The following is a 16,443-nucleotide window of genomic DNA, read 5'->3' as shown; positions in this document are numbered from 1 at the left end:
ATATTTTTTTTTTTAAATTATCAAATGTTTTTTTCACTAAGGAAAATATAAAGGCTTTTTCGAAAAATTGACGACTGAAAAAGAGCTTTTAGCGAATAAAATTTCAAAAGAGAAAGAGAAAATAAATATTAGAGAAAGATAATAGGAATGACATTTCACATTTTCCATGAATAATTTCAAAGCAGCAGAGGCACATCCGCGCGAGACTAGAAACTCATTGGTATCGTAAAAGCAAAGTACCAAGAAGCTCTTACGTATCTCAAGTATTCGCGGGATTATTGCGGTCACTGTTGAACGAACTCTCTTTAGAATTCTCCGCAAGTAAAACCGCATATCCTATCATCTGAATTCAACAAGTTGAATCTGCATCATTGCGTTACATCAACTTGACAATTAAGTATTTTTAATGGATACATTAATATTGTGTATAGATGTATATGAACAAACTGGATAAACACTCATCTTTACGCATAATACGAATTTTACGTGCAAATTAAACTAAAGTTAAATTAAGTTTTGCTAGACTATTTTTTTGTACAGTTAACCTTTAGAGCTTCTCTACGCGTATCTTTGACCAAATTTTGATCTGACATTCATCAATCAACGTCACTGTATTACACGGTAAGATCGACGAACTCCTTATTACTTCAATGATGAAACTTACAATTAATGTTGTGTGGGATTAACCCTTGCCTAGCTGTTGTTTATCGTAAGGGCGACGAAGCAAGAAGCTGAAGAGTTGCGGCATCGATTTACTCTTCGGATAATAAAAAAGGACAGATAAATACACGCGCGCAAAGAATAAATAAATATAAAGGAGATTAGTACTAAGCGATCTTTTTACGATATCCGATTAATAAGATTTCACGGTGCTATGAAATTGAAACGGCATGAAAAAATAAAATACCGCGCGCATAATGCCGATCGGTATTCAGAGGTGATTCAGCCCCGATATTATTTCCACAGGCTTAATCACTAACGGCCGCTCGACCAATAAATCGCCCGTAATTTGCTTTAAGCTTCTCACGGAATTATCTATATCTACCTTCGCCAAAGTTGCTGGATTACCTCGACAACCGACTCTCTCGTGCATATACTGGGAGTTCTGCGTTTCCTTTTCTTCGCAAGTTCTTTGATGAGTTCTTTGACCAATTTAGGGCCAGTTTTTCTCGAACGAGAATTTAATCGCGCTTTCTTAGCGATTTTTTAATGCTTAATATTGGGAAACTGAGTTTTAAGTAGAAATCTTTCTCTAAGAGTAAAGTATTTGCTTGATATCGAATGAGGAATAATATTCTTCTATTCATTTGCACTTAGTGTATTTTATGCTCATATCAATATTGTGAAAATATTTTGTTACAGATAATGGGCAAATGGTACGTCGTGGAAATACTGGAACACATATTGGACCCTAAAAAACCAACGGCTGGATCATACATCGTTGACACGTGTCCAATCGTCACGTTGAAGCCAACGTCAGACAATGCTTCTTTGAAACTATTGTGGAACGAAGAGGCTGGAAATTTGGAGTACAGCTTTCGAATACCAGATATTACCAGAAGAAAAGGCTTTTGGCAAGTCATGAGTGCGCAAAACGGTAAGATCTCGTTAATTTTCGCGTAGCTATCTAAATTAGTTAGCTATTTTTAATTTGCACATCATTTTGATTTACTTATCATTATTTCTTTGCTGCTTTATATCCTTTTTCCAGTTTTTAGAGATATATTTATTAATAATAATAGTAAAATGCAAAAATGTTTTTTATATATTTAATTTTTATTAGAAATTTAAATAGCAAAAAAACAAAACTTTAATTTAACATCGCAATAGTTGACATTTAATTAAGTAGATAATGACTGAAGTAGATAATGAAGTAGATAATACCAATATGTAAATTAATATTAAAGCGAAATGTATTACTGTTGATGTGCAAATTAATGCGTTTATACATTAGAGATCTATGTAATGAACCATATAAACGAGAGAGAAAGAGAGAGAGAGGCGAACGTGTGTTGCGGAATTTATATAAAGAATAATCATGCAAAATGAGAATCGTGATTAGTACAGTAACATGTGGCGAAATTAGAGTAACAGTTCCAAGTTACAACTTTTGTTAAACAAATCGATTAAAGGGCGAGGATGAGCTTTACTTCTTTATATCTTAATCGAATCTCTTAGCATTCCACTTTTCTCCGTGATAAGTTCCAAAGTACTAGGATCGTTTTAATTAGGAGACAAGTTACGCTCGTTACGTAATTGATTTCTTATGTTACACAGTTAACTGAATTAAAAAACTCTCATGATAAAACTGAGAGTCTTAATTTTTCAACTATTCTCGAATAGAGTTCTATCGATATTCTCCCAAAGGGTCTTTTTAAAGACGAAGAAATGAAATTGTGAAGAACTTTTTGAGGAAAGATGATGACATCTCCCGTAAAACGTCTGTAAATTTTTAACATGTGATCCACATTGATAGATTTCGAATAGTATTTTCCTTCATCGCTTTTGCGGAAACAAAATTAGAACTCAGCTTTTGCCACGAAGGAATTTTTCAATTTGTTTCAAATTGCGACGGAAACGTGTTGCGCTGTTGCGGGCCGCATCCTTGTTCCTTTCTCTTTCTCTCTCTCTTGCGTATTCTGGATTTTATTGATCCATTGTCTATATATCCAAAGAAATACATCAACCAGCAACTGAACGTAAAGAGAATAAACTGGAGAATTATTTTTTCTTTTAGAATGTTATTTTTTCCATTATAAAAAGTATTTAAAAAAATTGAATATTAATGTATATATAAATTAATAGTTGTAATATTTCTCTCCTTTAAACATAAATATTTTAAAAGGAAGATTGATACACAAATATTAAAAGACTAAATAACGAAACTTTTTTTATACAATTTTATTAATAAATAAAATTAATAAAGTTGTCGTTTCTTTCTCTTTTGCGCGTAAAAGTTTTTATTTTGACTGCGGAAAGACAGACGCGGAATTCAAAGTTTTTTCGAGGATGATTATCATAAGCCGGTCCAAGTAACCGATCACGTCGCACTTGCCGTGGATAGTCGAAAGTTCTGGGTAACTCCTCGCGGAGAAGTAAATTGGATTAACGATTTGGCCGACTTGATTGTACTCAAAGTTGCATCGGCATTAGAGACATGCTATTAGGCTGCCGACTCTCAGGACAATCGATATGCGTTTTGAGTGGATCGTTAAATAAGGACGAGCGTTAGAACAGAAATCCTGATTTCGTGGAAAAATCACATAATCCGATTATTTATTCTTTAGTAAAATTTTCGTTGCGAGTTTCTCGAGAGAAGCCTTAAATGCGCAAGCAAACGACGAAGATTAAAGCAATATATAAAATAAAAATGAGTCCTCACATACTCGTTTGATATTTGGACTAACTAATGATACCACGACAAAGATTTCAAAAAAGAAAGACAGGTCATAATTAAATTGGTTCAATAAAATTGTTTAGCTCGCTGAATGCTTTATTCAAGCCTGACCTCCTTACTATGTTTACGTTTGCTGGTGGATTAAAAATACGGATTAAGAAGTTTATCCAAGAGAAAAAGAGCAGAATGTTAATCTAGAATGTTGGAATAAAAACACAAATATAGTGTTATGTTTCAAATTTGTTCAACGCTCGTAAATATGTCAAAGCATAAAACTCGCGAGTATCTTTTCAGGATATGTATCGTACCAAAGAAAAAATACATTATAATGATTTTTTGCGCCATATTTAAATTAATAAAATTGATCACAATAGAATATTTATGCGGATTATTGGGGAGATAGTAATATATTTGTTTTATCGATTATTCGTTCAAAATTCTTAAATAAATAAAAACATATAAACACGAGATATATTAAACGAAATATACCAGAATCACAACATTTTATATCGATGTAATTGATTGGAACACGATTTGCTGACGATAATTAAAATCTCAAGCTGCGTCACGGATAACGATCTTAATGAATTCGTGGAATCGTCCGTGTGATTATCGGTTAACCGTCAGTCGAGCTAAGAGATTCAGCCGTCGTAAGCCAGTAAAGTCGAGGCATCCAATTACGAATGCCTGATGTCGTAAAATGACGGGAGAACGCGGAAAATTCGTCGCGAGGAGCTCTCGCGAGAAGAAAACGCTCGACGACGTGGAAAATAATTTTTCAAAAGTCACACGGCCATCTGCTCTTTTTAATTTCTTTTCGGCCGACTCTGCAAGTTTCTCTTATTTTTATCCTCTCCCGGGGAGCATCCACCCTCTGTGGCTTGTCCTCGCTATTCTTCGCTATCGAAGCCAACAGCAAATAGGGGATCCGATATATAATAACGCCCGAGCGGACGAGAACGTACATAATACGGATTGAGGTTTACGCGAGTTCATTTCAGTCCGTTTGCTGGAGCATACTAATCCGAAAACCGAAAACCGAACCGGGCTTCCGGCTGGATAATATGCCTCGGCATCGTGAATTTGCAAGTGTATGCTCGATTGATGTATGGACATTGTTTAGTGTAAAGTCGCTTGGAACTTTGGGACTGCATCGGGAAACGTCAACATCGAAGTTCGTTCTTGTGTTAATCCTTTCACGAATGGATCCTCAATCAAGAAAACTCGAAACGGGCGACTCTCGTATTTGAAGCGTAAAGAGATTGAATAAGTTTTCCGTTGTAAAAGTAAAAGTAATAGATATGCGTTGTTTATAAGCGACGTAATATATAATTACGAAATTGCTAATAAAATTGAAAAACGATCAATTATTAAAATTTCTTTCTTTTTCCATCTCTTTAATCAACGAATATATTAAACTCAATGGATACTCTTATAGATGTGATTATTTTAATCTCTTGTTAGTGAAAATGTAATTAGTTGTCAATATGTTCATAAAGTGACTATTATAATTATCTTTTTTTAAACATGGATGCATTTCTATTAAATTATTATAGAATATTTTTGACGTTTTATATTACATCAGAAAGTTCTTATTAAAACCAATTTTGACCTAGTATTTCAATATCGAGACACCAGAAAAATTCCGGCGTAATAGAATTCCTGAGAAGGGGAAATATCTTTCTATAGAAGAATATAACTGAGATGTAATAAAAGAATTTTGATATATTTTTAGCGACTTGTACAAATGTAATAATTGATTATTTTCCTCGCGGACATATAGAAATTTTAATTTGTTTACTTTTAATTTTATTTTACTTTAACGTATCGATTATATGCATATAGTATATAAATAATCGATTTCACCATGCAGGTTAATTAAATTGAGATATAACGCGTCAAATAAAAAATAATAAAAACAAAATATCTGAAATTAAACAATGGACGTATTTAATAATGCAAAATATAATTTTTATCTTTCATAAAATTTTTAAAATACATTTATATCTCGAATTTTTTATCGATATTCTGAATATTTCTAATTATATTTATGCACGTGTTTAATTGTACAAAAGAAACAAAATTGTGTTCTCGTATCTCGGGTCGCGTTAACGGAGAAAAGAGAGGCGAAGGCGCGATAAACGCTCGTTTTTTCGTCTCGGCACAACATAAGCGACTTTATTACAGAAAGTTAAATCAATTCCGTGCATTAGCCGCTCCTTGAACCGGAAGTACTAGGACTCCGCGAGGATTCGCCGCGAGTGTGTTTTTGCCGTTTTATAGAACGCGCGGAAATGAAAACTTTCCTTTCCGACATCTTCCTCTCACCGAATTTAACTTCCCTCGACTTTAACCGGGAATCTCATCAGAGCTGCAGCTGCCGTATTTTAGGTACTAAAAAGGGAGATCGAGGGTAGTTTTTCACGATGGAATTTGTAATTTTCATGCAACATACTTTGCGGTTACTAGACGCGACGCTTGACGGGACGATAAAGAGATACTGGAGAGACTAATATATCGATGTAAGTGCTGTCTACTTGAAATTGCAAGTTCGATCAAAATTAAAAAAAAAGAAAAAAATGAATCTTGTATCGTTATATGGTTGACCTAGTTTTCAACTCGTAAACCAACAATATTATTCTTCTCTACACACAGAAAAATATTATTCTATTGCTAAGTAAAATGATTACTCAGTTTACTTTACTTCTTTTAAGTAACAGTTATCTTTAACAAAGAATATTTTCTTAATAATAGTCTTAAAATAGACTTATCACAAATTTTAGAAATACTCATTATCATGTACTCAAAAAAAGTAAATATTTTCTTTTGAAGAATATTATAAAATTTTATCGAAGAAAAGTCAGATATGGTTAATTTAATGTAAGAAAATTTATTAGATCAGAAAAATTTAATGTATTTCTTTCAATTATATAATTTAATATTCTTGATTGAAATATTAAATTTATTAGGATTCAGAATATATTTTGAATAAATTTGATGCTTATGATAAACTTATGATAGATTTGCGGATATATGAACTTATGAAATACTTGAAACAAGTAATATTTACTTGTATATAGTATGTATTTTTCTGTGTGTAGTAAAGCTATATCAAATATATATAGGTATATAAAAATATTCTTGATGTTATATACGCACACATACAGAGAAGTAAAATTATTACATGGAAAATTTAATACAGGAATGATTTGATATATAGTTTTTCAAAAGAAAAATATATTTTTCTAAATGATACTGATTAAACTAAATATCTCTCTGTATTCTAAACATATCACTATATTGTAATACTTATATGAAAGGAAAATTGAAACGTAATTACGAAGCTAATCGGTTAATTAGTTTGCCTGTTAATACATGATTATTAATTCATAGGTAAGGAATACCATTAATGTATAATTGATTACATACGCACGTGAGAGAAGTTTACATTGCAATCCAACGCTCAACCGTTCAATTTGGAGCAGCAATGTACAGGGCAGTAGTTGTAGCAAAATGTAATGATAATGTCACGCTATGGGAACAAATTTGAATACTAATCATGATAATGTATCGACTGAAGCGATTATAGCGATGACGTCGCCGGCATATTCGCAGCGTATGTAATTAAGTACGGCGCGTAATTACCATGTCGCTTTAATTTAATTCGTGACTTCCGCACAATCGGGAAGGACGCAACACGGAGGAGATAAATATCTAATTACTCATGGTGCAATTACGTGGATATCGTTCGTGATTACGCGTTTTCGATTTTCATTGCCTGTGCCATTCATGTCGCTTTGCTTAACAGCCGTAACAATCCAGTCGTGGTGAATGTCATTCGCAACCGTTTCAGTAAATCGTCATTCCGATGAATTGTCAGTGCGCTTTACGGCAGTGATCAATACGTCACACATCTATAATACACGCACGAAACGTCATCGCATTCAGCGACATTTCGATTAGGCTTTATGCTTCCTCTCCGATCACGAGAGAAGCGACGAGCGCAAAAAATATTTTATATAAGTATTATATAAAATCTCGGTATATTTTATATATCGAGAGAAAACTTGTATACGTGTATGTACATTCGGGAGAAGCAGAAAAATATAAAAAAATTGAATAATTATGACACACGCGATGACTTCTTTCTCTCTGTCTTGATTTTTCTCTTGCTAATGAGAAACTTTGATCCCAAAATTGTCAAAGATTTATCAAGATTACATTAAAAATTAAAATCGGTTAATATGGCGGAAATAGAGTTGCTTTCCCTCTATATGTAAGTCCACTACGCTTCGCTTCGAAATGCGGATGCTTCTAAATGCTGAGTGCTATTTCTAGTGAAATATTTCCGACATCGCGACGGTCCCGTGAATACGGAATGCGTGTACATCGCTTATGGTCGCACATCGTGCATATAGATTATACACGTACTTGCCGTCTCGTCTCCGTATTTCCTTCATAATGTTAAGTGTGCTCTCAACTACGTAATAAGCCGTAATATTACATGTTTCCACATACATTTGTATATCTCGCGTCGCGTCACAGACGATCATCGAATCCGTCTAGATCGCCTCGGCGGAGTGAAATCGTAATCAAATCATTGCAATTCCAATTACTTCAGTATTTTATTTGGCAAAAATAATGTGATTTAATTAATTCGATTAAATAATACACCTTTCAAAGTTGAAATATATTTGCGAATTGTAAAATATAGGAAAAAACTGACACAATGACAAAGAAAACAAGACCCTAAATTTCTTTCTGTCGTTTACATTGTAAATGATTACATTAGGCAAAACACCGATCGTTTGTATTTCGGTCAGAAGTCAATTTGCTCTCTCGCGTAGATTAAACATTTCTGTAGATTAAACACAGTTTGGAGTTTATATCTTGGGAATCTTCGGAGTATAGTAGTTGAAACTTATATTTGTCAAAGCAGCGACTTAGTCCATTAAGTGTGTTCAGATAAAAGTGCCAAGTCTGTGATAAATGATACAATAGTGTTGTGTACTATTTGTTACTCGCTGTGGAAATTTCTAAAGAAAACACTTTAGTTTCTTTGTAATTTTGATACCACTTGCATCAGCTTTTATTGCTTTGCAATTCGTATTCATTACTCGAAGTGTTTTAGCACTTTCCAAACACTATAAGGAGATTAATTGAAAAGAGAGAGAGAGAGAGAGAGAGAGAGAGAGAGAAAGAGAGAGAGAGGATAAAGGGAGAAAGAGAGAGGTCATCGTGTAACATATCGTGTATATAAGTATTTTAATATTTCTTGATTAAAATCGTTAGAAATTGAAAGTCTCATTTTTTTCTTAATATTGTTAATATGCATGTGTGTTTACATATATACCTACATAGATTCATGTTGTATATAGATGGATATCATATCACGTTTCTTCTTTTCGCTATATCAGTGGGGACAGGAAATTGGAAAGTCAAGCTATCGTTGCTTGCTTGATTCTTCTTTATTGTCGTGCCTTTCCTAGCTTGACAATATCTTAGATATTCTATTTCGAAATACGAGTCGAAAATATTCGTCTGTCAGTATCATCACTGATACATGTGTCAAATATAATCGGATGTATTCCGGAAGAATCTTATTTAAATATTATTGAAAAGATTTGTATTATTGTGACAATGTTGTACTTTCAGGAAAAAGATTTGCATTTTATTAATTTGTATTTTTAATACAATATTTTCGCTATACGATATTTTCAAATTATTTTTCTCTATATATGAAATACAAATTAATAAATACTAATAATGTTCTACTCTTTATTGTATTCTTTTTCCTGTTTCAAGAGCATTCCTCGCAGAAATGAAAATAATTTGTAGAAATAGAATTGTCATCGGCAGACACATTTATTTCTGCAGTCGCGACAGTTCTGTTTGTACAAGAGATTCTAACTCCGTGCGCATAGCGGACGCGCGAAAGTGACGCGAAAAACCGGAAATTCGATAGGAAAGATTTTCTTTCTCTCTCTCTCTCTCTCTATCTCTCTGCTTCCTTGCGTATCGCGTCGTTGCTTTTTAACCGGCTGTTGATTTAATTTGCAGGCACCTTGACGGAGAAGCAGTACAAGCAATTCACCGGCAACGTGCACGTAATGAAGGCCGTTGCCTCGGACATGGTGTTGACTTTCTGCTCCCGTCATCCCGACAGTCAACTTTACTCGCTGCTATTGTCGCGCGGGCACATCCTACAGCAGAGCGACAAACGAGGCGTACACAATCTGTTGAGCCGTCGCAACCTGAAAAGCGTCAGCATCCGGGAGACCTGCGTGAACGGTAGCGCCGGATCTAGAAGAGGTGCGCTCGATCTCGTCACTTGGGCCACTCTCGTCGGCCTCCTCTCGTCGAGCTTCCTCTTTAGGTCCTGGCAGTAGTGAATTAGGTAGACGATCTATATCGAGAACCTTGGCACGCAATCGCCAGCCAAGCTCGAGTGTCTCTCTCTCTGTCTCGATTAATTAACACGATTATTAACACTTTGGATGCTGCGCGCGAATAATCTCAAATATCGCCGGAAATTCGTCGAGATTCGGCTTGCTATACGTTTAGGTTAATTATAAAACGCTCGCGAGCTGAATTAAATATCTTTTGTGTGATAATTTTCGCGTTATTATAATATTTTGCATTATTTCAGTTTTGTCATGAAATAATTTTTTATTACGACATTCTTTTTCCTCTTACCCCTTCTCTTACATTTCTCTGTTATAAAATTTTAATTGATTTGAATTTATTACTTTATTAGATAAATTATTTTAATCACAATAATATATAACACATGCTAATGATGCATAACAAATATAAGCAAAACGAATACTCTCATATAGTAATCTTTAAATGTATTAATATTAATAAAACGTATCAAGTAATTTTTTAAAAAACTTTTTGAGGGAGCTATGATATTAATTATATTTTATTTATCTTTTTCTAACGCGCCTTCTCAACATATATTAACATACGAAGCTTAATGTAAAGTCTTGAAAACGAGAGAATCGCATCCAAAGGGTTAAAGTTTTATTATACCGTGACAGATGCTCTGGACATCGAAGATCCCTTCTACAATTAGCTTAACCTCATCATGGATACTCGATCAACATTACGAAAAGCGAAATTGCGATTTAGATCCGCAGCGTTCCCGGTCTCTAAAGCAATCACATAGAAAGAACGGACCTCGTTGACGGGATTTGTGATTCGACGAACCTTAAGAGGATCAGATCGCGCGAGGTGAACACGATCGAGTAAGGGAAAAACATCGATATCATTCGCTTCTCTCATGGAAGCTTCTATCTAGATCCCTAGATCGATTGGCCACTCGAATATTTTTCAGCGACATCCTCGTCGTTTGTTCCTTCCTTTCGAGAATAAATTATCCATTAGGCGATTTTTCCGCCATCCCGGGCTCTCGGCGAGGACATTGCCTCGCTCCTTGCTGTCAAGTTCTTAATCAAAAATGCTTTGTAGCACAAGCGCATGCAAAAAAAAAAACGCGAGTGCAAAAAAGATTCACCGCACAAATATATTTTTCCGCGCTACGTTCCGGAAAAAGCACGTGTATAAATGTATACGGAGTATGTATAAATGTATGCGGAGTTAATCTTTTTTTCTAGTATGCCACGTGTGACATCTTGAGTTATAACGCTAATGTTTTTTTCGTGATAAGATTCGCTAACCAGAAGGGGTTTTACATCGGCTCTTGTTGACCACTAGAATCTGTTACATAATGTCTCTACATGCGTCTTAATATATTTATATTATAATAATTATTTTTGATTACTTTTACCTTCTGTAAAATGTGGAAATACAGTCGGGGATATAATTTTCTACGAGCGGTTTTTTATGCAAGAGAGAAAAAAAAGTAATCGCAAAGTTTGAGCAAAGTCATTAAGATCACCCTATCTACTTAGCTGCATCCTGCGAAAACACTTGGTCCCCCATCCCATTAGCGGCGCAAATCTCAGCGAAATCCGTAACAGAAGGGCACTAAGAATGACGGAATATCGGAATCTCGCCGCGCGAGTACCGCGTCGAGGATTTTCCGCAAATACTTTTCCGATATCCGAGAGAGATGCGCACCTCTTTGGCGTTCCTCGGCATCTCTTTGACCAAGGCTGAAGAATGTTCGAGCGGCGCTCTCGTATCCTTCTTATTCCCTCTTTCGATACTTGTCCGTCAGAAAAGTTCCCTCGAATTGCTTTATCGCGGAGAACATCTCGATGTTCATGCCCGACTCGTGTCTGTTCCGATAAGAGCGCGGATTACAGGGAAATAAATGGGGGTGCGGGATGCTTTTGCATCCTCGTATGTGTCTGCGTCACACGAGTCAACGGAGTGAGGTATGTTCTCGACGATTTCAAGTTCCACTGATGCAGCAACCTCATGCAGATTGCAGAACTGTCTGGCGATAATGTCGTTCCGCGAGAAGAAGTTTCCGCGAGATCCGCTCTCGCCTCTTCCGGAGCTTTTCGTATACGGGGTGTTTTGAAGAAAGGAATTAACCGAGCGTACACTCTCGTAATTCAGTTTTCACGAAGTAACAGTGAGATGTTACAATATAAGTGGAAGTTAACGTACCTACTTGAGTCAGACTTGAACGAGCATTTATTCATCTTTTAATCTCTCGTTTCATGCGTAAGAATATTTTAATTATTTTTATCACACGTGTAAAAAGTGTTCAAGAAGCAGAAAAGTTAAGAAATTACTTATTCATTCTTATTATTATACATGTTTTTAATGTCTGAGGTAATAAATATTTTTTTTAGTTGAGTAAATAAAGAATGTAAGCTCTCTTTATCTCTTAAGACACCCTGTACTATTCCGTTCCAACTTGAGTCACGTAGAACTCGCGAATGTCGCGACGTCGTCGCGATGTCGACGTCGTCCTTCTTTTCTGCTGCATCGCGTAACGAAATCACCGAAATCTCCGTCTTCACACCTGGAATTTTCAAGTCGCGCAAATAGATAATTCTCCTACGTTTCTCAGGTAATCGTTAGCAATTATCGGATTTATCAGAAGAAATCGATTTTTGCATAATTATTGATTAAATATTTTAAATATTATTTAAAATAAAAAATAAGAGCAACAGCTTCCCCAGTTGTTGAATTTTTGTATATCTTTTATATGTTTAAAGTTTCTAACATTTTAAGAGAAAAGAAAATATGTTTGTCACCTTGACATTTTCATGTAAATATTTTGAAAATCAATGTCTATACAAGTTGAGATCGGTCCAACGTTGCGGACACATATTACGATAGATAATTGTAATTTTGGCTAAAGTTTCGAAAATGTTTTCGCACCGATTGTTATCCAGTTTAGTAGATATGTCTTTTTTTGAGAAATAAAAAACAGTATTGTACAGAAAAATGCTGGTTTCTGCGAGATGTTAATTTAATTAATAATTTGAATGATTTTAAATAAAATCTCAATTAATAAGTAAAAAAAAAATAGATATTTCAATAAATATTTTTATTTGCAATACGAAATTAGGATAATTCAAAGTGAACGCTTTTCGAAACTTTGCTTATAATTTTAGGTAGGAGATCTAAGTGTTCAATTTAATTGAATCAGTATGATCAGAAACCGCATGAGTATTTTTTTTTTAAGAACTCAGTGCAATCAGAATTTTTTTTTCCGCGAAATATTAGATTATATTATTGTACTCATATTATTTCTTCCTGCATGTAATACAATTAAAGAATAAAATTCTGATAGTAGCTGACTTTTGAAAAAAAAAAATTGGACTTGCGCGGTTTCCGATCTCATTGATATAAATAATCATGCTCCATGATTTGTGTCTTCGAGAACGAGTCAGTCATTGCTCTTCCGTATGAACTTGAGATATGATAGATAGAAATGCATGTCGTACACGTCTCCGTTAGCAAACGTAAAATGACAATAGGTGTCAGCGGTAAAGCTGATCTTCTGCGAAGATGAATAGATAGCGAATCGTCATGTTTATCAACTAAAGTCTGAACTATCGAACCAAATATCGCGTGATATCGATGTATCGTGACAATTTCATATTCAATCTACGATCCTTGAATGTTTTCTCTACAGTCGTTTAGAATTAAGTACATCTGCTATCGGTAAGCTACGAACGCATAATTAAACGACATCATTTCTCGAACTTCTGTCAGCATAAAAAAAATTATTATTAATTTAGGTTTTGTTATCTTCTTATTTTGGTGGATAGAGATATTATACGATTATAGAGTTATATAAACTATAAAAGAAATAATAATTTAAACTGTTTAAAAATGCGAATAATAATTGAAATAATTATTTTGTTTTGAAATAAAGTAATACTCGAAAAATATACAATAATTATATTTATTATTTTGTTAATTGTTTTTATAAATATATACATATATGTATAACTCTATAGGATAAATTTATTGCTAATTATCGGGATGCCGTTATTACTAGAAAGTTTATTATAAAATAACGTAGTTGTTAAAATAATCATATATATATATATATATAAAGCCATAAAAATATATAGAATGATTTTATCGATCGATTCTATAAAAATGCGAAGTGAGATTGTGATTAATGACGTAATTAAATTAATAGACATATTATTATACTCTAATGATCACATACACATACACAAATACATTCTTTAAAAAGTCTGATAAGTCATTTGGATGTTCGCTGCCAAGAATACATCCAAAGAGAGGTAATATTTAATATAAATATAAATAAATTATTAAATATTAGAATAAAAATGAATAATTTCGACAATTCGTATTCTTATTTCAATGTTGGATTTTAATTCTGCACGTTAACGATGTTGTGACAAAGATATGAGAATGTAAAATAATTACGTGTGTATATCGATATAGATAAATTTGATAGGAGCTTATGTCGCGAACGTGGAAATTGTTACAATTAATATTGAAATTGCGCCAATTGTTATAATCGAATATCAACGTCGCACGATTGCACAGTGACGTAGTGGGAGGACGTGTAAACAATTAAAGCTTACGGTGGGACGTGATTAAGCCCAGGGCAGCTCGATAAACTCCGAAGAAGACCGGCTTATCGATCCTCGCTAGCTCCAGAGCACGTCTACCGAGGCTGTGCCGTTGTTTCCGTTAACGTCGTCGTGCCGTTATGCAGAATTTACGAGACCACGGCGCTAACCACACACGAGAGCCCGTGCCATCAATTTTTATCACGCTCACTTCCGAATTAAGCTTAAACACGATATTTCTTTTTAAGCATACGTCGCGGATTTATCGGGACGATTACACGGAAATCCCATAACTTACGAAACAGCTGCGTATTTCTCATTTCTATCCGCGCATTCGGTCGAGATTGCCGTTACTTTTTCCATGTCTCGTCATTTATCGAAGGATTATTATCGGTCCCATTTCCGGATTTGTCTTTCGTATTGAATTTCGAGACGAGACGGCGATTCGATGCTTTCATCAGAATTTCCAACTTGTCCGGAATTTATTACTTAATCACGTTTGTTGCGCGCGCGAAATTAAATTTTAACATTCATTCAAAACTCTTGAGCACGTCGCTTATGGATGACTTCAATTGAAATTGTTAATTGATTTTTATTCTCTTAATATATTCCAGAGAGAAGAATTAATATATTATCCGTCTAGAGAGAGAGAGAGAGAAAATGATGGGCATTCAATTTTCCCTTGCAAGTATTTTTAAAATTCTTTAAAGTTGCACAAATTATCAATCTTAAATAACATTGGAAGGAATTCAAAATTTTTATCACATATCTGAAATAATCGATAGTGTTTGTTAACTCATCACTAATTATTAATTAATTAATATGTTAGTACAAGCAGAAAAGTGATCAAAATATATAAAATCAGAATATATAAAATCATGACATCTGTGTTGCAAAGATCCTGTATATATCTTGACTTCGAGTTAAAACGAGATATTCGTGATATCGATCGTGAAAAATGTTCGCAATCGTCGCAAATTTCCGCGATAATTTAAATGTAATAATGGATACTAGAGAGCTCGTTATTAAATTAAATTATTGTATACTCGATGCGCCAGTCGCGCGGAATCGCGCGATGTTATGTTTAAAATGCTCTATAGAGTCTTTATTTATTGTACAAAAAGTGCTGGATATTATATATAAATATATATACGTATAAATTATACACATATATGATCTAAATAGTACCTAATACGATGTATAATCGTATATGCTTATTATGTGTATAAATATATGAAACAATAAAAAATTACGTCGACGTTTCACGCATTTCTCAGCTCTATAATACTTCCCATATCCTCTTCTTCTTTATTTCTATCTTTTCTTTATAATAATAATATATCCGGTGACAAAGACCGAGTCTTTTTTCTCTCTTACGATATTAATTTACGGAAGTCTCGCCGACAACATAAAATTACGATGCCGCACGCAAAAGCAACTTTAACACTACAGCGGGCAATATAATGCGCTCTGTAACATGTTACGTCACGTAACTTGTTTTATAAAATGCAAGGAGAAGTTTCGAAACTTACTCTCTGTACCGAATAGAAAGGAACTTCTCGAACAAGAAAGGCGAGATGAAAGAGAGATAAAGGGAGAAGAAGAAAGAGAGAAAAAGGAAAAGGCTTTCACAGATTCGCGAATATATTTACATCGACGTAAAGTAGAAGTTCGATATCAATAGTAATCAATAGTATAAAAGTCAAACGCTCACATATTAGATTTTAGGTATATTAGAAAAGTGTCGCGTTTTCAATAGAATACAAAATATGTTTAATATCGTACCTTTCTTTATTCTTAATATTCGCCTACATCCTATGTAATAAGAACATCAAATGTATTTACATACCTCGCACTTTGCAGAACAGATTTGTAATATCTACGTTGTAAAGCTGTCATCTTAAGCTGTCGTCTTAATGCGACTATAAAGTAGCGCGTTAATATATAATATAACTCAAGAATAGAAATTATATTTTAAAATCTATGAGAAGAATAGAAAGAATTTTATTTTAGTTATAATAGAATTTTATTTTATTATGTATTTATTTTAGTATGTTTATT

At 34.0% G+C, this 16,443-nt stretch overlaps 1 protein-coding gene across 1 annotated transcript in view; it reads left to right on the top strand.

Annotated features, from left to right (window-relative positions):
• The window catches only part of LOC115235310, a 58,717-nt gene extending 43,069 nt beyond the window's left edge, over positions 1-15,648 (top strand). Inside the window, exons 2-3 of the mRNA XM_029807007.1 lie at positions 1,363-1,597; positions 9,458-15,648. Of these exons, the coding sequence (XP_029662867.1) occupies positions 1,363-1,597; positions 9,458-9,786 (564 nt within the window). The 3' untranslated portion in view covers positions 9,787-15,648. The remainder of the gene's footprint in view (positions 1-1,362; positions 1,598-9,457) is intronic.
• Positions 15,649-16,443: the final 795 nt, after the last annotated feature.

Source organism: Formica exsecta, unplaced genomic scaffold (genome assembly GCF_003651465.1).
Source record: "Formica exsecta isolate Colony F162 unplaced genomic scaffold, ASM365146v1 scaffold218, whole genome shotgun sequence".
Lineage (NCBI taxonomy): Eukaryota > Metazoa > Arthropoda > Insecta > Hymenoptera > Formicidae > Formica > Formica exsecta.
This window is presented reverse-complemented; position numbering and strand designations above follow the sequence as displayed.